At 42.9% G+C, this 26,513-nt stretch overlaps 3 protein-coding genes and 1 long non-coding RNA gene across 8 annotated transcripts; 3 read left to right on the top strand and 1 right to left on the bottom strand.

Annotated features, from left to right (window-relative positions):
* On the top strand, positions 1 to 16,172 carry il20ra (interleukin 20 receptor, alpha). Of its 2 annotated transcripts, XM_019859327.1 has the most exons (8): positions 1 to 216; positions 980 to 1,103; positions 1,180 to 1,379; positions 1,865 to 2,040; positions 2,371 to 2,515; positions 2,617 to 2,753; positions 3,291 to 4,072; positions 16,154 to 16,172. In XM_019859327.1, exons 1-7 carry the CDS (start codon positions 165 to 167, stop codon positions 4,047 to 4,049), a joined length of 1,593 nt encoding a protein of 530 aa, XP_019714886.1. In that variant the 5' UTR covers positions 1 to 164; the 3' UTR covers positions 4,050 to 4,072; positions 16,154 to 16,172. The 2 variants fall into 2 exon arrangements, with proteins under 2 accessions (XP_019714886.1, XP_019714880.1); XM_019859321.1 differs by lacking the exon at positions 16,154 to 16,172 and having other exon boundaries at positions 2 to 216; positions 3,291 to 4,556.
* Positions 5,787 to 15,826, top strand: ehd3 (EH-domain containing 3). 3 transcript variants are annotated; one of them, XM_019859313.1, is made up of 9 exons: positions 5,787 to 6,272; positions 6,545 to 6,844; positions 9,696 to 9,872; positions 11,076 to 11,173; positions 12,388 to 12,529; positions 12,607 to 12,706; positions 12,788 to 12,958; positions 13,883 to 14,047; positions 14,512 to 15,826. In XM_019859313.1, exons 2-9 carry the CDS (start codon positions 6,618 to 6,620, stop codon positions 15,037 to 15,039), a joined length of 1,608 nt encoding a protein of 535 aa, XP_019714872.1. In that variant the 5' UTR covers positions 5,787 to 6,272; positions 6,545 to 6,617; the 3' UTR covers positions 15,040 to 15,826. The 3 variants fall into 3 exon arrangements, with proteins under 3 accessions (XP_019714872.1, XP_019714860.1, XP_019714865.1); XM_019859301.1 differs by having other exon boundaries at positions 6,539 to 6,844; XM_019859306.1 differs by having other exon boundaries at positions 6,509 to 6,844.
* On the bottom strand, positions 6,747 to 25,992 carry LOC109509512 (uncharacterized). The gene is made up of 6 exons (XR_002166962.1): positions 25,924 to 25,992; positions 25,467 to 25,646; positions 24,012 to 24,161; positions 13,827 to 13,969; positions 11,101 to 11,142; positions 6,747 to 6,835 (listed from the first exon to the last, which is right to left on the bottom strand). It is a non-coding gene; the product is annotated as an uncharacterized LOC109509512 (long non-coding RNA).
* stum (stum, mechanosensory transduction mediator homolog) lies at positions 19,897 to 26,513 on the top strand. Of its 2 annotated transcripts, XM_019859336.1 has the most exons (4): positions 19,900 to 20,367; positions 24,008 to 24,190; positions 25,079 to 25,087; positions 25,532 to 26,513. In XM_019859336.1, exons 1-4 carry the CDS (start codon positions 20,166 to 20,168, stop codon positions 25,564 to 25,566), a joined length of 429 nt encoding a protein of 142 aa, XP_019714895.1. In that variant the 5' UTR covers positions 19,900 to 20,165; the 3' UTR covers positions 25,567 to 26,513. The 2 variants fall into 2 exon arrangements, with proteins under 2 accessions (XP_019714902.1, XP_019714895.1); XM_019859343.1 differs by lacking the exon at positions 25,079 to 25,087 and having other exon boundaries at positions 19,897 to 20,367; positions 25,532 to 26,154.

Below are 26,513 nucleotides of genomic sequence, written 5' to 3'. Positions count from 1 at the left end.
GACGTTTTTTTTTTTTTAAACGTCATCATCTGTACTTGTCGTTAGCCATTTCGCTTTTGTTGGGACTTCACTGCATGTTTTCCAATGTGGCCGAATTCGGCTGCAGGTGAAGCATCGACAGGTCCCTTGATGGAAACGAGCGCTCTTTTTCCCACATAAAAGTCATGAGGGCTTTTTTATTTCTTTTCATCTTCGGGGGTGTGGACTTCTCTTCAGGTATATGTGCGGCTAAGTGTGTCTCGCCTTGATAACTTTAATGTAACCTTAAATGCGCTTGGTAACACGCTGATTTACAATAAATAATAACAGTTATTCAACTCAACACGCTGCTGTATTGAATTGAATTGAATTGAATTCGATTTCAGAGGACAACAACTTTTAAGGTTTCGACTTGAGTTGTCATGGTTGTGGTGTATTGTTATTATGCAAATTGGTGTTTGGAATGTAAATCAGGGTGTGGATGGTGGTTTATTTTTCCGGTTGACTGTAAATTGATCTGGACTTCCCAAATACATTTTGTATTACTGTACTTGTTTTTTTCTGAGGGCAATGGGAAGTCATTAGTAACATGGAGTAATAATGGATATAATCGATTAATTCGAATTTTCAGGTAAGGCCTTTTTTTTCATTCTGATGATTGGAGGGGAAAAAAAATCTAGTTTAAAGCACATCCAGGCTCTTGCACTGGTTACAATGATGGCATGGCAGCGAAGCAGGGGCGTACAGAGTGTGGGACCAATGTGACGGGGCCCCAGACATTAAAAAAAAGGGGGGGGGGGCAGGCGGGTAAAATTTATCAAATCAAATAAGATTTTTGCAAAAAGAACAGTGCAATTTATTTGAAGGGCATACGGGCCAGCCCTACCTCAATTCTTTTTTTAAACCCCAAAATAGTAAGGGAAATACTGAAAAAAAAACAATGATTATGAGCTCTTAGTTAAATCCAATGCCCATTTAAACATTGTTTCCACCACCGCAGGCTCATCCGTTCCTCCGAGCCCTGTTAATGTCACGTTCACCTCGCTGAACCTGAAGAACGTACTTGAATGGCTCCCAGGAAACGAAACTCCGGATGGCACCCGCTACACCGTGCAATTCGCCCTGTGAGCAGCGTTAAGCCTTTCCCTACTCTATAGTTATACCGACCAGTTTGCCTTCATCATGGCCTCTCCTCCGCAGCTACGGTGACAGTGTGGCGGGAAGCAAGCGGGTGAAATGGAGGCCGGTGCCGTGGTGCAAGGAAACAGAGAGGACGTGGTGCGATCTGAGCCGCGAGACGTGGGATGCGGAGCAGGGCTACTCCGGGCGGGTGCGCGCCGTGGGCGCCGGCCTTTCAAAGTGGGTCGAGACGCCGATGCGCCTCGTTCCAAAGGCTGACAGTAAGTTGAGCGACATCAATGGAGATGTAAACACTCAAAGGTTTCTGTTGCTGTTGTTATTGCAGTATTTGGTCATTTTATTCATTTCTATTGTGCAACATGCTGGGTATCATGAATAACTTGTTTATTTGCTTAGGCAGTGTGCCAGGTATTATAATATACGCATTCACCGAACCCGTTATGAGTGACAAATAAATATATTTTTTTTTTTTTTTACAAATTCAAGATATTTAAAAAAAACAAAAAAAACGCATTTATTAAAAACAGAAAAAAAGTCAGTAAAATTTCAAGAGATAAGTATACTTTTTTTTTTTATTTACGACGTACTATCACGACAGTCACACGTTGACTACTAGGCGAACTAAATTTCCCGCAGCACTGATTGGACAAGCAATGTCATGTGATCATCTGCAGCCAGTGATGGCCAAGCGGGCGTGTCATAACTAATTAACATGTTGAGTCGCGTGTGTCTTACCCTCCGACAGCAACCTTTGGGCAACCTCAGATCTCGGTGGAAGTGAAGGACAACAACGCCATCATCTACCTGTCAGGTCCAATCAGATATCAGCCGGACGACCACGCCCCGCCCATTTCCATGGCATGGCTCTATCCGCAGATGACCTACAACCTGACGGTTTACAACAGCCGCCAAGGGAGAGTGGTAAGCTACAGTTGAAATGATTACAAGGTGTGTCAAAAAAGTTCAACGGCCGGTGTCCCAAAAAGATTTCTTTCAAATTCCCCCAAATTCATAAAGTAGAAGTCATTCTCGTGAAGTCTGCCCCGCAGAAGTTTTGATCGCTGCAGAGAGCTGCGATCGCAATTACAGTTCATACTTCAGGGTGAAAACATTGATCGGGACGACTCATCGTTTGGATTGGAAATATTTTTTATGACACAAGTCTTGGATTTGTTTTTTTTCTGACACACCTTACACTGCTTTGAAAAGTCTATTTTATCAACAACAAGAACTCGCATTGCTACTTGACAGCACCATTTTCCAGTCACCTCCAGCCCGTACAAATACGGACTGATGGATTTTGAGACGGAATACTGCTTCTCGGCTCAGGCCAGATTCCTCTCCTTGCACTTCAATTGCCACCAGTCCGAGAGGCTCTGCATCACCACGGGAAAAGGTACAACCTCACTGTGTTTGTTTCTCGGGTCACCCAAATGCTAAATTTGAAAACCATGTCTCGAATACTTTAACGACGTGATCTGCATATTATTTCCGTAGATCCTGTCACCGGCCAAGTGCAGATGGCGGTTGTTGGCATTGTGTGTCCGTCGCTGTGCATCTGCATTGTTCTGGTGGTCGGCTACATTCTCTATCACTACCTGATGGGGAATGGACAGAAAAGGCCCCATACTCTGGTAATGCTAATAACAAGGCTACCTGTAGTTGCTCTCAAATGCGTACCTTATTATCATAACTCAGCTACGCACTGTATTTATGCATACTTTACTTATGACCACTACAGTATGTTTGAAGGTGATAATAACACCTTCAAAATTTTTACTAGGGTCAACGAAATTCATTCTCTATGTTTGGTTTGGGGTCAGTGACCCCAAAAGCGAGGAATAATGTCTACTATTGTAGACGGGAGACACAGTATCAAAAGTTTTGAACTGTGTTCTGTCAATGGTGACACTGGTGGACATACTTGGAGGAAGGAATCTCCTCTCAATGTCCTCATGGTTCCAAGAATTAGAGTGGGCCTCCTGGAATTGTTTTGTAATTGTATAAAAGCAACATCGCTACCGACAACTTGTGTAAATTCTTCAGCCTTGGCCATTTGTTTATCCGTGACACTGTCTCGAAGTTAGACAAGCCTTGCCACTGACCACTATAAAACACTTTTAAAAACCTATGGTGCTACATTCTCACCCTTCCGTCTTTTTGCATTGAAGGACGTGGCTTCTTTACGCCTTCAACCCAACGCAAGCTTACTCCCCGATCTCATCACCCCTTTGAAGAGCCAGTGTCCCTCGGACGATGACGACAAGGACAACAACGCATCAGATTGCGTAACTAACAGTGCTGCCCAGCATCCACAGCCGCCACCAGAGCCCGAAGAACCCTGCGCTGACTCTGTGAGCTACGGCGTGGTTGGGGTGGCCACGACGGATGCCGGTGGACAGTGCGACGCCCACCCTAAAGAGTTACCCGTTAAGAACGCCACCTATCTCGCCTCCCAGTGCTCCTTACCGCAAGCAGGAAGCAGATGTCCCCTGGAAAATGCGACCCAAAGTCAGGCGGACTTTCCAACAATGTATTTGGCGAATACAGCTCCACGTGGCCTAAGAATGCCCATGACGGAGGGGAAGGAACTGACTGGGAGCCCATATCGGAGACGTGGAGAAGACGCTGAAAACTACAGTGTCCTCACGCCGGCAGGAGCGCAGCGAGACGAGGAGGGAGGATCGCTTTGCGTTGAATGGGACCGTGAAAAGAGGCAGCTGGTGCTGCCAGGGCTGGAGATGACAATGACCCACGGGGAGGGGGAAGGAGGCGGCAAGAAGGTGGCAATGGCCGATCTGGGGTTGGAAAAGGTGTTTGTCAGGCAAGCGTCACGGGAAGAGGCGGCACCGCCACAGGGGGCCACTGCAGGCTGGGAAGTGGATGACATTGTCAGAAAATGGGATTTGGTCATCTCTATGAATGAGTAGCACTGCCCTTCACACAAGGACCTATTGCATTTTCCTCTTTGCCTGTTGCACATGGATTTTTTTTTGTTGTTGTTTTTTTGGGCAGAACTGTGGAGCATCACAGCTTTAACAGAAGCCTCTTAGCTAGGAATGAAGAAATCACTACATTGGCTTCCGGCAAGCAGATAATTAGATGAGTGGCGCTCGGGTTGCAGCCAGTGAATATTTTTATAATAGAGTTTTCTACCGATTATGTCATCATGTGGATAACAATGTTTTTGATCATTGAAACCGCAAGTCACTTCTTATTTTTGTCTGCATCTTCACATTCTACTGTATTATCTGGATATGTATGGCTGGATAAGGCGGGGCCTGGCCTGGTGCGTGACACGGGCGTTAGCGAATGAGGTTGTAGAGTTGGCTGCTTGTGATCTGCCTCATCAATTAGCCAGTCTGTGTATTGAGAAAACTCTACGTGGTGGTGAATGAATGGAGAACCATTTGTTCAACAAAGCGATTGGAAGTGGATGGGTGGCTGTGCCTGTGTTTGACCACTCCTTATGGCAGCTAATATTAAATTTGCTCGCAAAAATTATTCCTGTGAAGCTTTTTTTTCCTAATTTAAGGCATGTTACCTAATTTGAATAATTGCTGCAGCTCTACGTGGTGCATAAAGTAGTTGTGGACACAAGATGGTGGCATAATTGAGTCTCCGAAGTTATATTTGACACCTCTGTTCTGGTTTTATGACATTCCCTCTTTATCAAGAGCTGCACCCAGTTTAATCAAACCTCGCTTGTTTTGTTGCATCAGCCTGCACATTCTCACTCAGATAAAGTACAGATAAAGGAGCACTTTATACTATGCAGTCAATTTGGTCTAAAGGTTTCCTAACAGAGCACGAATTATAACTTGCATAACTTTGCTGCTGTAAATTGGGAATTACTCCATTGTGAGACGAATAAAGGTTTTCTTATTCTTATTCTTGTTACAGTCCTCAGATGACTTTTTTTTTCTTTTTCGCTGCGTCAAATTCAATATGTTATTGCATGGAGGACAGGATAAACTCGTATGTGCTGTCATGAATGATGGGCTCATTGTTTGCTCGTCTAACAAGTGTTCACAAAGATCATCTCCTTTTTCTTTTTTTGCCCAAAAGCGATAAGAACGTCGTGAGAAGGAAGTCACTAAGGTATTTTGACAGTAACCTCACTCCACCCAGTAGATTCAAAGTGTCTAAACCACGTAGCATTTGCATTATGTAAGGTTGTCTCAAACACACATCAACGTCCCTACCCACAATCATGGACACATCCAGGACCTGGTCTGCTCTACTGGAATCACCATCAACAACCTCTCCAGCTCCAACCACCTCGCCATCATCTTGCATATCAACATTCCCACCCCTAAACCCAAACTGAAGTGCACCATCACTTTCCGCAACATCAAGTCTCTCTGACACCATCTACAACCAGCTGGCCACTTCCTACACCTTCGACCTGTCACTCCTCCGCTAACCGATCAATCATTCATACAGTTCTCTTTTGATCACCCCCTCTGAACTCGGTAAATTACTCTCCTGCATTATGACCGCCACCAACACTGATTCATGCCTTTATCACCTCACGACTCGACGACTCCCAACAGGATTCTCTCCTTGCATCCCGCTCTTCGCCTGTAGGTGGCGCACCATTTCTCGGCCTCGCACGAGTCCGGCTTGGGTTGCCGCATCACTGGGCGGGGCCAAAAGGCCCCTGTCGTGTAACTTCCGGTAGGCTCGGGTTTCCCAGCGAGTCGGTATTTAAATACGAGCTCCGTAGGAGGGGAGAGAGAGTGACCGGCTGCCGCCCCATAACGCTCCAAAACACCAAAGCTCACCTCTTTGTCGCTCGTTGACTTTCATTTTTAATTCCAAACGACACAAATCCACTTTTATGAGCGTGTTTTGACTGCAAACGGTTGGTGGTGGAAGGAAGGACAACGGCGGTTGACAGCGTCGCGGCAGCTCAGTGCATCATTGATGGGATTCCTGTGCTCGCCCACGGCCCCGTAGCGGCATTGGGACGCTAATATTTTTTTGGACAACATTACAATATATTGTGTCAAATCGAATATACAAAGGTGTGTTTTTGTCCCATTCGGAATATCACGGGCTTGAAGGAAGCTGGAAGAACCCGGATGAAGAGAATGCAATTAGAGTGTCGCCTGTAATTGGCACAACACAAAACCATCTTGACAGCTTGGGTATTGACCTTTTTTTCTCTTCTAATAGCATCGTATTATCTGTTTAGAACCACACCCAACATTTATTTAGAACATATATTCCCTTACTTTTAATTCTATACCACGTATTATTTATTTATTTATTTTTGCAAAGTAAAACAGAAGACATTTGTTGGTATATTGTGCTTAGTAGCCCCAGTTGGACACCCTTATGCTTAATTTATTTTTGACATTTTCATGATGACTCATATTTGAAGAGGCCATCCACACTCTGTGCGCCCTTAAAGATCTAGGACTCACCAACCAGCAGACCACAAGAACCAATCAGCTGAAGAAGCGGCAGCAGCAAAAAGAAGCGCAGCCGTCATGTTCAGCTGGCTGGGAGGCGATGACCGAAGGAAGAAGGAGCCCGAGGTCTTCCAGACGGTCAGTGATGGTCTGAAGAAGCTTTACAAGACCAAGCTGTTGCCGCTGGAAGAGAGCTACAAGTTCCACGAGTTCCACTCGCCGGCGCTGGAGGATGCCGACTTTGACAACAAGCCCATGGTCCTGCTGGTGGGCCAGTACTCCACAGGCAAGACCAGCTTCATACGGTGAGAACACAAAACAGACACAATTTGGATCAAATGGAGATCTTAAAAGTTCATTCGATGAAGACACGCCCAACTGACTGTTTTCCCTCTGCTGCAGCCATCGAACATGCCACATAAATAGAAAATAGTAAATAGAACCTGAGATAACATTTTGGTTGTCTCATGAAGTTGCATGTTTTTAATTATATTAATGTAAACTATGAGCTGGTTAGGGGTTTGAATTTCAGCGCAGGAGCTTCCTTTGTGGAGTTAAGTTCTCTGTGTTTCTGCAGAGATTCCCTCTGGGTACTCCCAACTTCCTGCTACATTGCCAAAACATGCATGTTAGTTTCACTGAAGATTAAATTGTTCAAAGAGTGTTTGAGGAACGTTCTGTTGTTTGACGACAAGTTAACCAATGCCCAATAAAAACAAATATTAACTAACAAAAGCCACTTGATTACCCCCCACCCCCACTGTCCTATTTGACTTTATATCCTTTTTGTGACATTTGTTTTCAGTGTGGCCTGAATTTTTGAAGTTAAAATACGTGCCAAAACTTTGGTTGAGCCCAAAATGACGTCTCCACTTTCGGTGGCTTTCACTTTTAAGAATTATTATCTTGGAATGTGTTGTTTATTTCACGGAGTGCAAAGTCCAACTGGGAAGTGGGAAGACGACTGCTCCATGGATGCGATGGGAGCCGGATGTCTGAGCTCATGCCGAGTTGACGGTCCCCGAGGCTCAAGGAAGCCTCGGGAAACATATCGGTGTGGCGTGATGTTTAGATTAGCCAAGGCTTTCCGTTGTTTGAACCGTCGGCCATTTTTAAATGTCATTGAATTAGTCCTTTCAAGCCAGCGAGGATGGTCTTTAGCATCTCCTCCTTCCTCGCTTTTGTCTCTTCATCATTCGTTTACTGATAACAACTTAGCAGCACCCCCCCCCCCCCTCACCCTCCACCCACATTTTAACACGGCAACGAGGAATGTCCAAAATGCTTGGTAACCTTTGCTCACGCCCGCCTGCAGTCACACTTCATGAATGATTCATTTCAATATTTAAACCGGAATAACTTCAATTTTTTTTTTAAATTACCCTACCCAAATGTGTTTGTTACAGTTACAGATTAAAATGTTTATTTTAAACATATAAATATAAGGCAAACCCCAAAAGGATGATACGTATGTTGCATGACGTGCTATCCAACACTGGTACACAGTCGTACGCGTGTATTGCACAACCTGTCGGGGGAGATGGCTCCACCAGGCGCTGGTTGCTCCTCAGGCAAGGTGTGTGTGTGTGTGTGTATAAGTATGTGTGTTCATTGTAAAGATGTTTTTAAAAAAAGTAGGGGTGGGAGTCATCCTTACATCTGTTAACGCTTAAAACACTGACAGGAAAATTAATAGTCGCACCGTAAATCGGCCCGCGTTTACAAGACTCGACATCGTAAGATCGTTTCCCCTGCTTGTAACATGTAAGATGGAGGATTCAAAACCGGAGCACTTGTTGGGTCAGGAGTCATTTTTGGTAACTTAAAAAAAAAAAAAACGCGATACTCACTATAAATCATAGAAAATGCCATTACTGATTAAAAAAAAAATCTGTTTAAGTGGTAAGCGTCTTGCAATGTTGGACCAATACAGGGGTTGAAAGAGTCATTTGTGTTGCCAACAAATGGTTCGAGAGTCATTTCAAATCTTGACAATTGATTCCGATTTCTGCTCAAGACGGTTTGTACGTTGGAAAGTTGGCTGAATTCCAGAGATGGACATTCCGTCCCTGGGATGGAACGGTCCATCCATCAGTCATTTTTGGGACAGAGGACGGTGGATGAGAATTTTTCTTTTTTTTCTTTTTCAAAAGGACAGTCTAAGCAAGGACCGAAGTGAGTTGTCAGATACCACCAAGGAAGACGATTTCCTTAAAGATCACCTTGTTGTCGCCCTAAAGAGCATTAGCTCACGTTGGGAGGATCGGCAGGGAATTAAGCCGATGTAGCCACGAAAGCCGTGCCGAGCCATCTGCCCCAGGTTGATTGGGAAAGAAAGTATGAGAAATATGGTCAGTTGACCTATATTATGTTATGTCCGTATTTTAAATTAAAAAGGGAATTCTTGTCACTTGTTACTTGTCAGAAAATACGATAGCTTAAGTGCCTTTTGTAGGGTCAGTTTTCATTGTACTGCTTTTAGGTTGGGCCCTTGTAAGGGCCAAAAACTTCCTGGTCGTGCGGAATGCAGCAAAAAACAATTGCAGATGACCAATTCAGCCTAGCAACAAGTTGCAAAGGTTTCACATGACTTGGAAAACTAGTCCAGGCATCATCTGTCTCCCACCAAAAACCAAACGCTGTTGATGTAAATACAGCGAGCTTGACTTACAACACCCTTGACCACAGGTGTCAAACTCAAAGCCCGGGGGCCAGATTCGGCCCACGAAAGCAAATCATGTGTGTCAACTTGCTAAACTCTGTACCGAAATGTCAAATTGTCACGTGTAATAAATATCGTTGAGATTTTGCAATAATTTTGTTACCCAGTACTCATTTGAACAATCTGAGGGAAGACGTAACTCCAAATTGGCCCGCGACTACAATGAGTTTGACACCCCTGCCCTTGACTATCATTACAGCCGAAATTCTGTCCTCCCGCTTCAGTGTAGCTTATAGAAGTACGACACTAGTACTGTTTCACCGAATTGACTACATGCATACTTCACATATATTTTTGTAACCTTTTGTTTTCATATATTTTGCCTTGAGATCGAAGTTGGAGAACTTTCACCAGAGCCCCACTGAGTGCTTTTTAACTCTGCTCTCATCTTATCAAAAGCATCTCATCACGGAACGCCTCACTTGCCCCCACAGTTACCTGTTGGAGCAGGATTTTCCCGGGATGCGCATCGGCCCCGAGCCCACCACGGATTCCTTCATCGCGGTGATGCACGGCGACACGGAGGGCGTGATCCCCGGCAATGCCCTTGTGGTGGACCCCAAGAAGCCCTTCAGGAAACTGAACGCATTCGGGAACGCCTTCCTCAACAGGTTTGCGCTTCGCCATGTTGTGACGCTCTCGCGCCAAGTATGCAAAGTGCGAGGTGGCAAGCGAGCCAAAGTGAGAATCCGCAGTGGGGCGCGACATTCCTTTGTGATTGAATTTCCTTGCCCTCACCAATCAGGCTTTTGCTCTCCCCGCCGGCGGTCATGTGTGTTGCCTATGTATGTAGGTCATGCCACAGTGACACAAAACTGCAAAATTCTCATCACGTCCAGGCTAAGATGAAATAAAAACTTCAAGTAGAGATGAACAGCCCCCGCCCCCAAGCCCTTTTTTTTAAATTACATTTTGTTTGCATCTTTCCTAAGTAGACCAAGAAAACTGTATTTTGGAACCTATGCCTAAAGTCAGCCATTTTGGTCTGTAGCCATTTTAGGGTTGTTTTGGAAACATATTTGTTTCTTCATGCAACCTAAAATTTGGTAGGCATGTCTGTCATAACTAGACCTGCAAAAAGGTTTGTTCAGTCACGCTAGAAAAGAAACTAAGTCTGCCACTTTTGATTTGAGGCAGTCATGAAAGTGTCATTTTTTGGTGCAAAAAAAACAACTCCCCCCAAAAAGTCCCCCAAAACCCAAAGACATACATTCCGAAACATATTGTTGACTTGCGACCAAAGTTGATTTACGAGACAAGTTGGGCAGCACTAAATTGCTAAATGTTTGAGTTTTGGTCATTCCATAAAACACCAAACTCTTCATAACTTGTTGCTGATGAAGATCCTGCCCAGAAGAAATTCATCAGCGCTCCTTCCTGACACTAGCCAGGCACTAAGTTGCCTCATGACGCTTCATTTTGCATCTTTAATGAAACACACGAAACATTGCCGACATTTTGACTCAGTGACCGCATTCGGCTGTGAGAGTTTAGTGGAATAAAAAGACAAGCAAGCAGTGATATAAATGGTTACGGTAGAAAGTTCTGCGTTTTTGTGCGCAGAGAACAGATGTCAGTTTTCTTTGAAGCATGTTTTGTATTTACTTGGGCTCGCCTTACCGGACAAAAAGTGCACCCGCCTTTTTCAATTTGGTTCAGAATAATCACAAGAGAAAGACTTGCGTTGTATTATGCATTTGATGCATGCAGGTGCTGCAGAGTTTGTTTTGACACGTTTACAGTTTTGGTCATCTGTGTGTGTGTGTGTGTGTGTGTGTGTGTGTGTGTGTGTGTGTGTGTGTGTGTGTGTGTAGGTTTGTGTGCGCCCAGCTGACTAACCCAGTGTTGGAGAGCATCAGCGTGATTGACACCCCAGGGATCCTGTCAGGAGAGAAACAAAGAATCAGTCGAGGTAAAACAACACTATCGTGACACAAAGGCTGTTTCTGCCTGCGTGTGTGTGCCTCTGTGTGTATCGTGCGCGTTCATTCCCCAGACCCGTTCGTCTACCAAACACCCGACCAGTCCCATTGAATCCGACAATGTCAGCATTTCGGAGCAGGGGGGGGATTATGTCCCTTTGGTTTCAAAGAAGAGTAGATAGCGTCCAAAATGAGCTTTGATCGGGCGCGTGCTTGCATTCCGGCATGCAGTGCGAAGCTAAAGACGATTAACTCATGGGAAATACATGTATGAGACCTGGTTTGTGTCTGGATGTCTCCTTTTGTTCCAATTGCTTTGGTGTAAAAAAAAGTTTGAATGAACGAGCAAACATTACACATACCACATTGCAGAGACATAAAGGCAAAGGGCAAGTCCGAGAATCCTTTTCAGTCTGCTGCGGTGTCACAGAACGGCATTCCCAACACTACACGGTTGGCATCGCCATACCAACGGCCGACACGGACAAAAGAAGCTGGATAACCCAAGACGGCACGATCTCCATGTTTGATTTTACACTCCTGTCTCTCTTGTCTGACTATTTCTTTGGTCTCTACGCACCCCTGTTGGTGTGTGTGTGTGTGTGTGTGTGTGTGTGTGTGTGTGTGTGTGTGTGTGTGTGTGTACACTCCTTATGTGTGTCCAGAAGAGGAGCTATCGGGCTATAGCTGCCTCCGTAGATGTCCTTATGGAGGTATTGTCTGTTAGATGTCGACGTGCTACTAAACGAGCAGTTAGCAGTGTGCTACTTTCAGGCTTGGAGGAATTTGTGGACTCCTTTCTTGCTCTTTTTTTTCCCTGAATCTTGTAACATGGGTTGCAAAAAATACACGCACAATTTTTTTTAAAAACTACAATTGCAATACCATTTACAGATTTGCTCCACCAGATTCGCGTTCTTGAGCAAACCATCAAGGCGTCGCTTGTTGGTTGTGCGCAAGAAGCCGCAACTTAACACGAATTTTTTTAAAAAGCGTTACCGCTACTCCAACTACTGCGCAGCTGACACTTGGTTGCAGTCCCTTGAGATTCAACACTTTAATGAGATTGACTTTGCATGGTTTGCCAATTTTTGCACGTCACCATGTCGCAAAATGATCTCATTGCTTTCTATGGTGACAAAACCGTCATGGTTCCTAACTTACATGTGTTTTTTTTTAATTATTATTCTTATTATTTTTACAGGCTACGACTTTGCAGCTGTCCTGGAGTGGTTTGCCGAGCGCGTGGACCGGATCATCCTGCTCTTCGACGCTCACAAACTGGACATCTCTGACGAATTTTCCGACGTGATCAAGGCGCTGAAGAACCACGAGGACAAGATAAGGTACTTCGAGGACGGCACCTTGGCTCTTGCGAATTATATGAACCCACAATTGCTGTTTTGCTTCGTTTTGTCATCAGGGTGGTGTTGAACAAGGCCGACCAGATCGAGACTCAGCAGTTGATGCGAGTGTATGGGGCGCTCATGTGGTCGCTGGGAAAAATAGTCAACACACCTGAGGTAAACATCTTTTTTTTTTTTTTTTTAAACTTCTACCCGAAAAGCAAAGCGATCTGTGCATCTCTCTTTTGTCTCCGGCAGGTGATTCGCGTGTACATCGGCTCCTTTTGGTCGCACCCGCTGCTGATTCCCGATAACAGGAAGCTGTTCGAGGCCGAGGAACAGGATTTGTTCAAGGACATCCAGTCGTTGCCGCGCAATGCCGCGCTGCGGAAGCTCAACGATCTGATCAAGCGGGCGAGGTTAGCAAAGGTAAAGCTCCCTCTTCCGAGACCCGTGTCAGGATGGTATGAAAGGACCTCTCTCCCAAATGTACATTTTGCGTGTTTTCAGGAGAAAAGCGTTTCCTGCCGTCATCCGGCTGTTTAGAACAATTGGGATCACATGTGAATGATTTCCTCTTTTCCTGTCTGAGGACAGATACTCAACCACTTGTCGGAAACACTCCAATGCATTTTTCCTGTTTGACAACTGACGTGTGTTATGCTTTGAGGTCATGAGACAGACTTTGGGGGGGGGAAAGATTTATATTGCTAAGGATGCCGAATGTCCTTGATTGATTTCTTAATCTGAGGTCTAATTTGGCTAGCCCAATTCCTAAACAGGGCTAATAGTTTGAGATTTTCATTTCGTTTTTAATTCAGCTGAGACATTTTTTGTTCATTTAGTTGGTTTCAAATAGCTTTTAGAGGATGTTAAGTTATCTTGTGTAGTTATTAGTTTCAGTAATATTTTTACTTTTAAAAATTATCATTGCTGTCCTGTGAACATCAGTTGCCCATTTAATTTTTTTTTTTTTTTAACAGGCGTGTCGGCGTTTCGGACAACCCATTAAGTTAATTTTTTTAATGACAACAACGGACAAATGTGTTTTTCACATGAGAGCGATGATATGGAATATTTATCAGGTGTATGATTGACAAAAATAAAAAGATCACTAAGTAAACCGCAATTGTCAAACGGCTGTTTGACCTTCCTTCATATACGTCCTTCACGGACATATAGCAATACGGAAATACTTTAAAAATGAACCCCAAAGTTCCTATCAATTGTCAAAGATGGAAACAAAGGACATGTTTGCTGTGTTTATAATTCCGTTTTCGATTGGATCTTGGATTACCGTGTGCAGCTGTGCTTGATGTTGTCCTGATGCATTCTTTGAATCCCGTCACGCAGGTCCACGCGTACATCATCAGCTCTCTGAAGAAGGAGATGCCGGCAGTGTTTGGCAGAGAGAACAAGAAGAAGGAGCTTATCGCCAGCCTGGGAGACATCTACAAGCGCATCGAGAGGGAACATCAGATATCACCTGGAGATTTTCCAAATCTCAAGCGGATGCAGGTAACAATGAGGAAGAGGATCTGTTCACCAATAGTTCGCAATGATGTGCTTTGTTTTTTTTTTTTTTAACTGCCTTTTAGTGTTGGGAAGTAGCGAAGTCGAAATACTTTCACTTTTTTTTTTCCGAGAATGTGAGAAGGACAGAGAAGAAGGGGAAGTGAGGATCTGGGCTCTGCGCTGGTGTGGCTGCTTTAGTGCGCCTCGTTGTTGGCCATGAGTGCACGCTCAACAAGGGGAGGAAAATGAAAGAGTAGAATTTTTTTTTTTTAAGTCCAACTTGAGAGATAGCATGTGCACCCAGGGATTTTCATTATTTTGAAGACAAATTTTATGTGCTTGGTGATTTTAATAAATCGTTTCAATTTGGTCTTGTCTGCGGTGTGTCAAATTTAGAAAACCTTTCACTTTACAGGGACTTTAAGGACAAAGTTTTAGTACTTTTGCCATCTCTGCCTCCCTTCTAGGACCAACTCCAAGCTCAGGACCTCACCAAGTTCCAGCCCCTTAAGTCCAAGCTCCTGGAGGCGGTGGACGATATGCTGGCCCACGACATTGCCGGCCTGATGGTGCTAGTGCGCCAGGAGGAGACACAGCGACCCAACCCCGTTGTCAAGGGCGGCGCCTTCGACGGCACGCTCAACGGCCCCTTCGGCCACGGCTACGGAGAGGGTGCCGGCGAGGGTATCGACGAGGCCGAGTGGGTGGTGGCGCGCGATAAGCCGGCCTACGACGAGATCTTCTACACATTGTCGCCAGTCAACGGCAAGGTGACGGGCGCCAACGCCAAACGAGAGATGGTTAAGTCCAAGCTGCCCAACACGGTGCTCGGGAAGATCTGGAAGCTGGCCGACATTGACAAGGACGGCATGCTGGACGACGAGGAGTTCGCACTGGCCAACCACCTCATTAAAGTGAAGCTGGAGGGACACGAGCTGCCCACCGAGCTGCCGGCGCATCTGCTGCCTCCTTCCAAGAGGAAAATACTAGAGTAAATGGAAATGTCACAAATCATTAAAAAAAAAAACAGAAAAGATAAACACTTTTCCACTAGGAATGGACTTCATAATCCAGTCATTGATTGAATCGATTAATCATATCTTGGAGCAATGGAGGCAAATTTGATGTCAACTGGAGCAAGTTGATATTAAGGAACAACTCTTCGGATCAATGCATTATACAGTGAACCTCAGTTTATCGTAGAAGATCCAATCTAGACCCATCTGCGCTAGGTTAAAATCTACACTGTGGACGAAATAAAAAATAAACTGTTGATAAATAGTCCCCCCCCCCATCCAGACACAATTAAACTTGTGAAACACTATTTAACGTAGGGCCTGACCGATTAATTCATCAGACAGCCAATTCAATTGGCCAAAATTAGCTCTTTTATAACCCCGCCCCCAAAAATTGGCCGACTTTTACTTTTTTTTTTTTTTAACACAAACACATTACAACATAGGAAAACGATTTCATTCAAACGTTTAACCTTTAAAAAAAAATCGTCGAAAAAGCGGATTTTTCCTCTTTGTTGAAGAGGTACAAATACTGATGGGCAACAAAGTGTTGTAAAACAGTCAAATGTTCTGCCTGTAGTTCATATCTTTGTTGTAAAGTGGACCAAAAAAAAGAAGTTACTGGATTCATGATATACATTTTAATGGGAACAACAGTGTAAAACTTCTGCAACTGGCGCAAATTATCAACCGGACATTCAGTGTATAGTAAAAGAAAAAAGACCAATAACAAAGACATTTAGGTGAAATTGAATTGAAAAAAAAATATACCGGTGTATATACATTTTTTTTTTTAAACAACCACATACTGATGTAGCTGAACAAAGGAAAAAGAATGTAAAGTCCCTGTAAAGTGAAAACCGAGTAGAGTTTTGTTAACCTGACAAATTTCAATCATTTAAAAAAAAATCAAGTATAGAAAACAAAGCTTCAAAATTGTGAACAATCAAGCTACTGTCAAATCTCTGAATTCACTTTACATGGTCTTCAAGAAAGAAACACTGGGACACAATGGGAGTCACTCAACAATGTGAATAATGACAGAAATGTTGATGCACAGAAATTCTTTTGGGGGCGGTGAAGGGATTGGCTAAAAAATAATAATAATAATGTAGTTTCGCCTGGTAACAACAACTGTTTTTGGAGTGTTCTGCCTCATTTTTGGGAAATGAGTCCAAAGGGTTGACAAAAAAAACTAAAAAGTAGACCCCCCCCCCAAAATAACCCTTAGTGTTCAAAACTAGGATCGCAGGGATATGATGGCGTCTCAATGTTCCGATGTTTATACTGTGACTTATTATGTGTACTTCTATTGTGTTATATTATTGTATGAAACCATTATGTATTCGGCTAACTCTCTTCTAACTCCTCAGGAGCAACACACTTTATTTTTTTTTTGTTTTATTAGGATCATTAACATGAATTGACACTTCGGTATAGCTGTACTCATTACCACTCACGTTACCTGACTGTCGCGCAATATGCCAGTATTATCCTTCTTCACTCCACTCGATTTGACTCCGAAAATACTCAAAATATTCTTGCGACACATTAACAGTCTGTGCGTGTCCGTCTCTTATCATGTGAACGTGGTGTCCTTCAAGGAAACTGCTTGCATTCCAATGCGCACACGTTTATGCTGGATGTCTCGCTTCCGATCAGCACAATAAACTTCATGAAAAAGACCCATGTCTGAAATTGTCATGTTTTTACACATTTGTCTCAGTTTAAAAAAAAAAAAAAAAATCCAACTGCTGAAGCAATTTATACTCCCTTTGCGTAAATTAACCAGGAACAATTTATACAGGTATACAATATAAATAAAATGTAAAATATACAGAATAAAACAATTGCGAATAGAAAAATAGTGGAAAATGTTTCGGCGTGTAAAATGTGTCATTACATTTCTAAATGTGACTGCATTTTAATAATAATTAAAAAAAAAAGAAAACACAAACTGTCAATATCGATTTTAAGAATTGCTCATTAATTCAATTCTTCATGAAATCTTATCAAAATTTTGAAAAATTCCAAACAGCCATTTTTTTTGTCCTCCTCCCTCAAAACATGCAACACTGTCCTCTTGCAGGGAAAGTTCTCCTCTAACATGCACTTCCAATCTCACCTTGACCCTGACCCCCGCCCCCCCCCACACACACACACACACTGTAACTCAATGGGGTGTGTGGTGTGGTTATTTTGAGGAAGCATGTATTTCCCGGAAAAAGGAGACAGTGAGACAGAGTCGCCCAAAATGATATCTTATCTGTCCCATGAGGAAAATATATATATATATATATATATATATATATATATATATATATATATATATATATACACACACACACACACTGTACAATATAACAAGTAACTGCTTTGTCAGTGGTGTAAAATGACAGTGACGCACGGACATGTGATGAATGTGTGTGTTTGCGTGTATGAGGAAGCTATACATCACTGTTAAACATGTCAACACATTTTTCCCCCCCTCCCATGAGAAATCATGGAAACTGAAATAAACTGTTCCAGGGTCAAAATAGCCATTCCAAGCAAAAACGTCTGACTTCCTGTGTCCCGGGCGACATTTCTACAAAACTTCATGATGTTAAGTGAAACAGGGTTGGACAAGGGTGTGGAGTCACAAGTCACAAGAATGGAGTGGCGACACAAGGATGTTAATTAATGGGCGCCGTCATGGAACAACTGACAAAGGTACTTCTTGAAGGGTTAATTGTTAACTGTTCATATTGCTACGGTCACTTCAAGAATCAGACTACAACATGAAATAGGCAGGGGGGGGGGGGATAATGTTCACTTTTTATTGCTTCACAGTTGAGTGAGAACTTCGTCCTATGAGGCTCTGCTGCCACCTAGAGGCTGCTCACATACTCTTCATGATTCATATTTTTTAATCATGAAAACAAATTGACTCAGTATTTTTATAAGACGATGGGGAACCACTAGGACTTTATTTTCTCTCTTCTAATGTTGTAATTGAATTTGAAATAGTGTCCATTTCTTAGTATAGACAAGAAAATGTACAACCCAACACGGCTCTAAATGACAAAAGAACTCATGATTGAACCACAGCTTCACTCTCATTTGAACAATTTATCCATAATTGTTTGCTGCATGACCAGCAGATGGCGCTCTTTCTTTCATTCCAGAATCTCCGTAGTTTCCAAGCCCGATTCTTTTGGCTTATTCACAAGTATACCTGTAGATTATAGCATATCCTTCACGTTTGAATAAAATGTATATATTTTCATCGTACAACACTGAAAAATGGCCCAACGTTACACTGTATACACTGTCCGGATACAACTTGAATTGCAGTGTAAATTCACTTGTTCCCATAAAATACATCAAGACACAACAACCATTAATATCTGAATTGCTAGCAAGAGAGGAGTACACTTCGAAGTGAAAATGTCCACATTGTGACACAGAAAAAAAAGTTTTAAAAATTACATGAACATGGTATTTTAAAAATAAAATGGCTGACATGCTGCATCTTTTCAGGTATTGGTTTTAGAGACTTTTTTGTGGCTCTACTCATGATAGACACATCAACTAAATTTCATGTTTCTAGCTAAAACTGGCTTTTGGGGCTGAATTTGTGACGTTAAAAAAAAACAAATACTAAAATGTTTTTTTGGGAACCAAAAAGGCAGACTTCCTATATCTTTTCAACCATTGGGTATTGACACTTTTTTGTGGCTCTACTCATGATAGACATATCAATCAAATATCATGTGGCCATGTAAAACTGGCTTTGGGGACTGAATTCTAACAGAAAAAAAATGGCAAAATGACACTAAAATGGTTGTGCGTTTTCAGACATAGGCTCTTAAGACTTTGTGATTGGTCTGCTCACGATTATTTTACTTTCAGCCATACACAAACACACAGACACAAACTGTAATTATGAGTCCTTACCTTATCGTTAGCAGCAAATCCTCATGCTAATGCTGCTAATTTAAAAAAAAAAAAAGTTTCCGTAATCACTGAACTAAAAAGTCAACTTTAAACTCGCCTCATTGACCCCCCTTGCAACCCTCTCATGTTGCCATGGCAATCGGCACCAGCTTATCATGAGTTCACGATGGCTCCTTGAGACGTAACCCGCCTCTGCGTTGCTTTGATTCGCATGACAAAATCACATTGACATCCTTTGTTAATTTTTTTTAGAGGACTTCAGAGGAAATTAAAATTGGAGACAGAGCCAAAAAGCATGAGGTCAATATCAGGCCCGAGTAATTACCCACAGCTTCTCGGGTTGCTAGGAGATGACGGCCAAGGCGGGAGACAGCGGGAGAGGCAAGACGACCATATACAATCATGGAATAGTTAGCGAGGAATATAAACTGCGCTCTTTGTTTGTTACGATCCGTTTCAAACGATAAACAAAAATGAACAGTGGGACACGCCTTGGGATATGAGTAGCGGTCAAGAATTTTGAAAAAGAATCTCACTTGTTTCTCAAACTGTTTTGCACAATAGCAACGCTTATCACAGAGCATCACTTTTTTTTTTTTTTTTTGCAGCATTAGAGAGAATGTTTGTCTCAGCATTGATACTACAATGTATTTTGGGGGTATTATTTTAAAAAAATCAAATCAAATAAATGTGACTTTTAGTATTCAGGCATTTTTCATGCACAATTGCATTCGGGCGAACAAAAATCATTCGTGATCCACAATGGCACGAAAGTGAAACCTTGGACTCTCAGCATTCTTAAATGAGGATGAGCGCTTTGAGGAGTGTGCTGTACCTTTAAATGGTGTCAAGTCACCAAGGAGTGGGGAGCGGGAGTCGAACAGTGGGGGTGGGGGGTAGGTGGGGGGGATTTATAGTGAGCGCTTTCTCTCAGTCTGTGAATGCTTAGAGCACATTTGACCAAAAGAAAGAAACACCCCGGAAACTACAGTCATCCTTCCAGGAATTTCTATTATTATTATTATTATTATAATTATTAATATCACATTTTTTTAATGAGCATCTGAGCCCAATGAACAACACCACCAATGAGAGACTTTTTCGGACTGTAGTGTTTTCGGATCGTGTCGGCTTCTAATTGTTCAAGTGCTCTCGAAGCAAATACGATGGCACAGAAGGATGGGAGTATGGTGGGGGACAGTTTGGGGGTCAAAGCCGTCCCGATGGGCCCCACGCCGGGGGGCGGCGGGGGCGGCGTGGTGGTGGAGGTACGCGAGAAGAAGGGACCCCTGAGGGCCGCCATACCCACGATGCCTTTCCCTCTGGCGGTCATATGCCTCTTCCTCAACACCTTCATACCTGGACTTGGTGAGTTTTACATACATTATGTCTGTACATTGTTTGTATCCTATATTTTAAAAACCATGTCAAGTGAATTTAGTTAGAGATTCGTGTGACCGAGAGAGAGAGAGAGAGACAGAGAGAGAGATGTTTAGATATAGAGCCAATCAGCCAACGCCAGCTAAGAAGAATGAGCTTGCGAGCTAGCTGGTGGCTCGCGCTTGGCATGGAAAGCCTCGTGGTATCCTGGTGGGATAGACAGTGGGTGATTATGTAGGCATAAGAAAGATGCCGGGTGCGGTAGTATTTGATTGACAATTGAGTGGGGCGCGGTTCCCCTAACGCAATTGGGACGAGACAAAAATGGCAGATGATTTATTTCGTGTTTGTGACCGGGTAGTCTCCTTGCTATCAAGATATCTTATAAAAGAGACCTGGGGAGATGAAGATAACCGTAGCTTGGTTTTGCTGAGTCAAAAGTGAATTAAGGATATCTGCGACGTCATTTCACCGAGGACAAACGACACGGCTTTTTCCATTCATTCCTGCGTTTCTCATGACAAATATCGACAATTCACTTGGAGATAGCCACGAGTCAATTACAGATGTCCATTATTGGTGGATATGTAAGTGACGTCTAATGGAAGAGTCAAGTCAAGTTTATTTGCATCAACTTCAATTACGGCTGACTGTCATGAAGTCACAGCCTAAATGTGAAACCAAAGCAAATCAAAATACGTTCAACTTTTGTTCCCCTTTGCTGGAGCAACCGCTTGAAAATGTCACCAACAGACGTCTGGCTCCAAATTCAATGAAAGGCGTCCGCCAACGCTTCGACCGACTCCCCCGCCCGCCCACAGACACTCCCCTTCCTTTTGGCAACCGTGTTGACTTGATATGTCGTCTCGACTAAATTGTCCCCAGCACCTGCGCACTGTGCAATGCATGTGGGTTTGCCTGAATGCCTTGACATTTCATTGAATGGCCGTGACTAGTTGTTATGACAACGCAGTTTGAAAATGAACACAACTCACTGCCGCATGTTTGCGCAAGCGCGAGTGAGCGAACGGTGTATGTTTTGCTCCATACAACCTGGAGGCCAAAATAAAATAATCAGATTTTATTGTGTGTAATTCCATTTGGAGCCCTGCATCATCTCCTGTCCTTTTGAACGTGTGCGTGTATGCGTGTGTTGTGTCAGGATACACAAAAGGAGCGCGCGGTCGCCACCGTTATTAAAATAACAAAACGTAATACACGCGACATTTGTGCATCATACCGAATTGTGCCCAATACATGGTGCCTTGGAAATGCCATTACTGTCTTCCATCCGATAAAAAAACAAAAAAACACAATAAATGTTTAAAAAAAAAAAAAAATTAGATAGATAGATAGATTGACTCCCCAGTAAAATTGGGGGTGGGGGGGGGTCATCGCAGAGGATAAAGAATATATACCTAAGAGTATTGTTCTATTGTCAATCTATGCATGTCGCCATCTCTAACCCGCCAACGGTCTGAAATCAAAGATTTCTCAGTTCAGCCGATTTTACAGTTCCACAAAATTGTACGTTTGGGAAGAACACCATCCCTTTCCAAAAAGGAAAAGCACACAATGCATTGTGGGTAGTCGCTCCCAAAGTGATCACACTCGACTCTTTCAAAGCCTCGCTCTTTCTATTGTCGGCCTTTACTTCTCCCGCTCGTCTCTTTCTGTCTTTTTCACACTCAGTCATTAACGTCCCACACGAGCGGTGGGCGCTTTGGAGACTTCTTTGTGTAATTATAGTCATTAGTCTGGTTAATATCTGGACAAGCGGGGACACACACACACACACACACACACACACACACACGTGCGCCACATCTCCCACACGCTCCTTCAGTCTTTTACACAGGGAAGATTATTATTACAATTTCAGAGTGCTTCCGTTTTTTTTTTTGTTTTTTTTTTTGTGCTACACTAATTGCATAGCTCACGCTGATGTTCATATTCCTTCACGCACTACGGTGGCCCCTCTTGAGCTCACGTTATTTCTAATCATTGTGTTTCATTCACTTGAGGAACATAAGCAAATATGATGTTTACAAGCTCATTTGATCAGCCAAAATATATCCATTTAAAGCCTACATGCGAGCACTCACAGTAGACAACGGGGTGCTCCAAACCGGCCACACATAGGCCAAGTCACGGTCTACATGCTGGCGATCACGGGAGACTTTTTTTTCTCTCTCTCTGTGACATGCAAGCACTCACAGCAGACAACAAGGCGCTCTAAAGTGGCCATGCTAACGCCAAGTCCTGGTCCATACGTTGTTATTTTTCCTTGCGTGTCTGCTTTCTCCTTGGACAACAACTAGGCGCTCGAATGCAGCATTTCTGCCTCACTGACTTTATATCAGGATAACATTTTGTGTTATTATTATTATTATTATTATTGCTGTATAAAAATGGTTTGTAAAACCAAGGAAACAATTTGTAGATTTAAGTGCGAGATGAGTGTATCTACTGCGCGTGGCTATGCACACATGCACACGCACGCACGTCCCACCTGCTCCGACTGTTGGGTTCCATCAGTGTGACAAGAAAAACGCCCACCATGCATTCCTCACGCTGGCACTCTTACTTTTTGTCACCTTCCAAAATCTCTGAAAAATCCACACTACTGCTTACACTGCAGGGGTGTCAAACTCATTTTTTGTCGCAGGCCACATTTTAGTTACTGTTTCCCTTGGAGGGCCGTAAAAACTGAAACCAAATTTAAAAAAGTCAATAATAATGGTTAAGTCAACTATTGTTTAAGTTACTGTAAGGAGGGGTTTGGTTCAAATAAAATGCTTACAAGATGTCTCTTGTTTATTACATGGGAGAATTTTAAATTTTGATAGAGATTTTAGCAAGCATCGTGGAAGTTGACATGTTGGATTTGCTTTCGCGGGCCACATAAAATGACATGGTGGGCCAGATCAGGCCCCCAAGCCTTGAGTTTGACACCTTTGGCTGACAGGATTTCATATTACAAACTCTTTTCATTATTATTTTTATGATTATTATTATGTTTATTGTTAAACAATAAAAGTCGTAGGAAACGGTCTGTAGCTGTTTGGCTCTGCAGACAACACATCAAGTTAGCCGAAGCAGTTTTTGAGTAAGCTCGCAAGCAGTGTCATTTAACCCATTTGATTGAAGCACTTAACAAAGTGCACAAAAAGGGTTTAGTAAATTATTGTGACATATATGAGTCATGGCGTTCTTGATCGTTGCCGAGTCTTAAAAAGGAGGCAGCTAAGCTGAATAAAGTGCCGTCTGCGGTGCGCTGTTTACGTCCATGCCGGTTTGTGATGTCACTGCTAGTCTGATGGAACGTTCTCTTTAAAAGGTTTTGTCTTAAGTGACCCATTTTCCAAATATTTTCATCTCAATAATAAAGTTGGACTTGCCAACGAAAGATGTTTACATACGACAACCCTTTATGAACAGATTCCAACTCACTAGGGTACAATTTTTTTTTTTTGCAGTGTGTTGTGTGCCATGATTTTCCCGGCCAAAATTCTTAATGGCTGCTATGATATTTGCCGATACCCTCAATATTTTTTTCCCCCCCACGTTGGCTTTTCAGCTTGGCAATATTGTGAGCAATAAATGACGACCGTGTTTTGTATTACAGGTACCTTCATCTCAGCCTTCACGGTGCTGTGCGGCGCTCGCAGCGAGCTGGTGGCCGAGCGCGGCGCGTGCTGCGTCTTTTGGCTCAACGTGGCAGCCGCTCTCATCCAGATTGCGACGGCCGTCATCATGGTGGGCTGGATCATGAGCATCTTCTGGGGCATGGACATGGTCATCCTGGCAAGTCAGTCGCATCGCACTCCTCCGCCGCGCCGCTCGGCTTCATTTGGACATTCACATGAAATGATAAACGAGATGAAAAGTCTTTTTTTTTCCCCAACAAGAAACATCACTCTAGAATATCATGCTTCATAAAAAAACATCTAGCAAATAAAATGAAAACAAATCAAACAGTTTATCATCATTCATCAGTTCAGCATCACACCAGAAAAAGCCACAACATATCGTAACACATTCTATTCGTTAATTATGTGGTTAGTTTAAATACACGATGTGTAATTTTCCTGGTTGTATGTTAAGTTTGATCGGAAATTTAAGATGGGAGTGCTATTAGACATTTTGAAGTCTTTTGTTCTTAAGATTTGCTCTCTATCTGCCAAACTGATGAGTTGAGTTCAAGAAGTGCGTAAAGTATGTACGTGTGTGTTTTTGTGTACGTGTAGCTCCTGGCTCTTCTTGATTATTTATGCAGAGAGGCTGGGAGCTAACGTGTTCCAATGCCGGTTCATGTCGTCAAAAGGCGCAGAATGCACAAATTCCCACTTTTCTGCCATAATAAGATCTCCCTCCTTTCCTCCCTAATGATCCTCCCGCGTCGCATGTGATCAATCCATTCTTCTTTTCCTCCCCCTCCACCCATCCGCCTAATGAGCACCATTCGCCTCCTCCCACACGGTCGCCTGCCGTCTCTCCCGCATCTTTATTGCCGTATCTTTTCCCCTCGCATTAATTCCGCCCACGTGCCTTTTTCATCCAGGCTTTTTCACCGGCCGTGATCCGACGAGTGCAGGTTGTGCGCGTCAGTCAGGTGATATTTCAGCATGACATGTTGGTGATGTTCAAGAACTAACTTGTCTTTTTTTTCTCTCTCTCCCACATCTTCTTCCCGAAGTTTCTGATGGTAGGTTATTAACCCCCGACCCCTTATATTTCCATTCTTCAACAAGGCTTCCCGAAGGAATTTGTAACACACAAATCAAAGCTAAGAGCCAATGTTACGCCATGATTGTCTTTCTAAAAGAAATACAGTTACGTGTATGCCAAAGCAACAGGTGGCGTTTTAACTCGCAACAGGCCACATTGAAAACAAAAAAATGTGTTGAATTTACTCAATTTTATTTCGAGTTGTTGCACAAAATAAAAGCATTTGGATCCAAACACATTTTTAAAAAATAGAGTGATAGTATACTTCTAACATATATCTAGATTTGGGTTTATTTTATTTCACGCAATCACTTGACCAAATGACATAGAGTACAATGAAAAACACACATACTTACACATTCATCATTTTAGGCTACCGCCTGATGACTGTTTCAACCCGTCTTTCTCCGTCCCAATCCAGGCTATAGAGATCAGAGCGTTCCTCAGGACGTCTGATAGGACTCAACAGTGTGAGCTCAAGTGGGGGGGAGGCACCTGGACACCCCTACCCCGAAACACGCCGGAAAACTTTCCTCCTTTAAACAGAGCAGAAGACACCGGGAGGCGTTTACTAGTCGGAGTAAAACAGAGGGCATGAATTCTCCGCCGAAATGTTAGCAAGCTTACGAGCTAACCGCGACACGTTAGCCGCGAGGCTAGGCGGGAACAGGTAGTGACAAACACGCGTGTACTTCCAGAAATAACTAAGTGGTTTTTTTTTCGTTTTTAAACCATATAATCTACATCAACGATTCCCAACCACGACCAAACACAAATGTTACAAAAAAAGTAAAATGTAGTGCCTTGACATACCTTCGTGTGTTTCTTAAAACAGTTGTGAAAATATTCTTCTTCGTTTGTCTTCGCATGATTGTATTATACTGTCCCCTGGTGGCCAAGTGGTGCACACCAGAAGAAGCGGCAATTTAATTAAGTGGTTTTTTTTTTTTACGTTTTTATCAAGGATAATAAGGAATAATGTTTCAGTAATGAGCATGGTCGTGGAATGTATTGAACTTGTAAATAATGTTGATCTCGTCTTAATTTGCTCACAAAATTTACGAACGTCTTGTGAATTTCTTTTGTAGCTAGAGCCAACATGTGCAGATTAATTGTACTTTGTCATCTAGTAGACCTGTCACTATACATCGCTGGCAAAGATAGAAGAAAAAAAGGTAGATTGTTTGGAGTAAATCACTAATTTGCAAAAGAATTAAGTGAAATTTGATTATTTGGGTGGTTGGGTTGGGACTCACTGCTCATCAAGGGTTTCTTACCAATTCTTGCTTTTGTGTTGGTTTTCTGGGTTAGTAAAATCTAAATACAAAAAGAAAGAAAAGAGCAGTGGCTTGATACAATATTTCTGTAAATGGTGCATTCTGCTTATTAAATGACACATTTAA

The sequence above is a fragment of the Hippocampus comes genome, unplaced genomic scaffold, assembly GCF_001891065.2.
Source record: "Hippocampus comes isolate QL1 unplaced genomic scaffold, H_comes_QL1_v1.1 scaffold164, whole genome shotgun sequence".
NCBI lineage: Eukaryota > Metazoa > Chordata > Actinopteri > Syngnathiformes > Syngnathidae > Hippocampus > Hippocampus comes.
The sequence above is the reverse complement of the archived record's forward strand: the minus strand, read 5'-3'. Positions and strand labels throughout refer to the sequence as shown.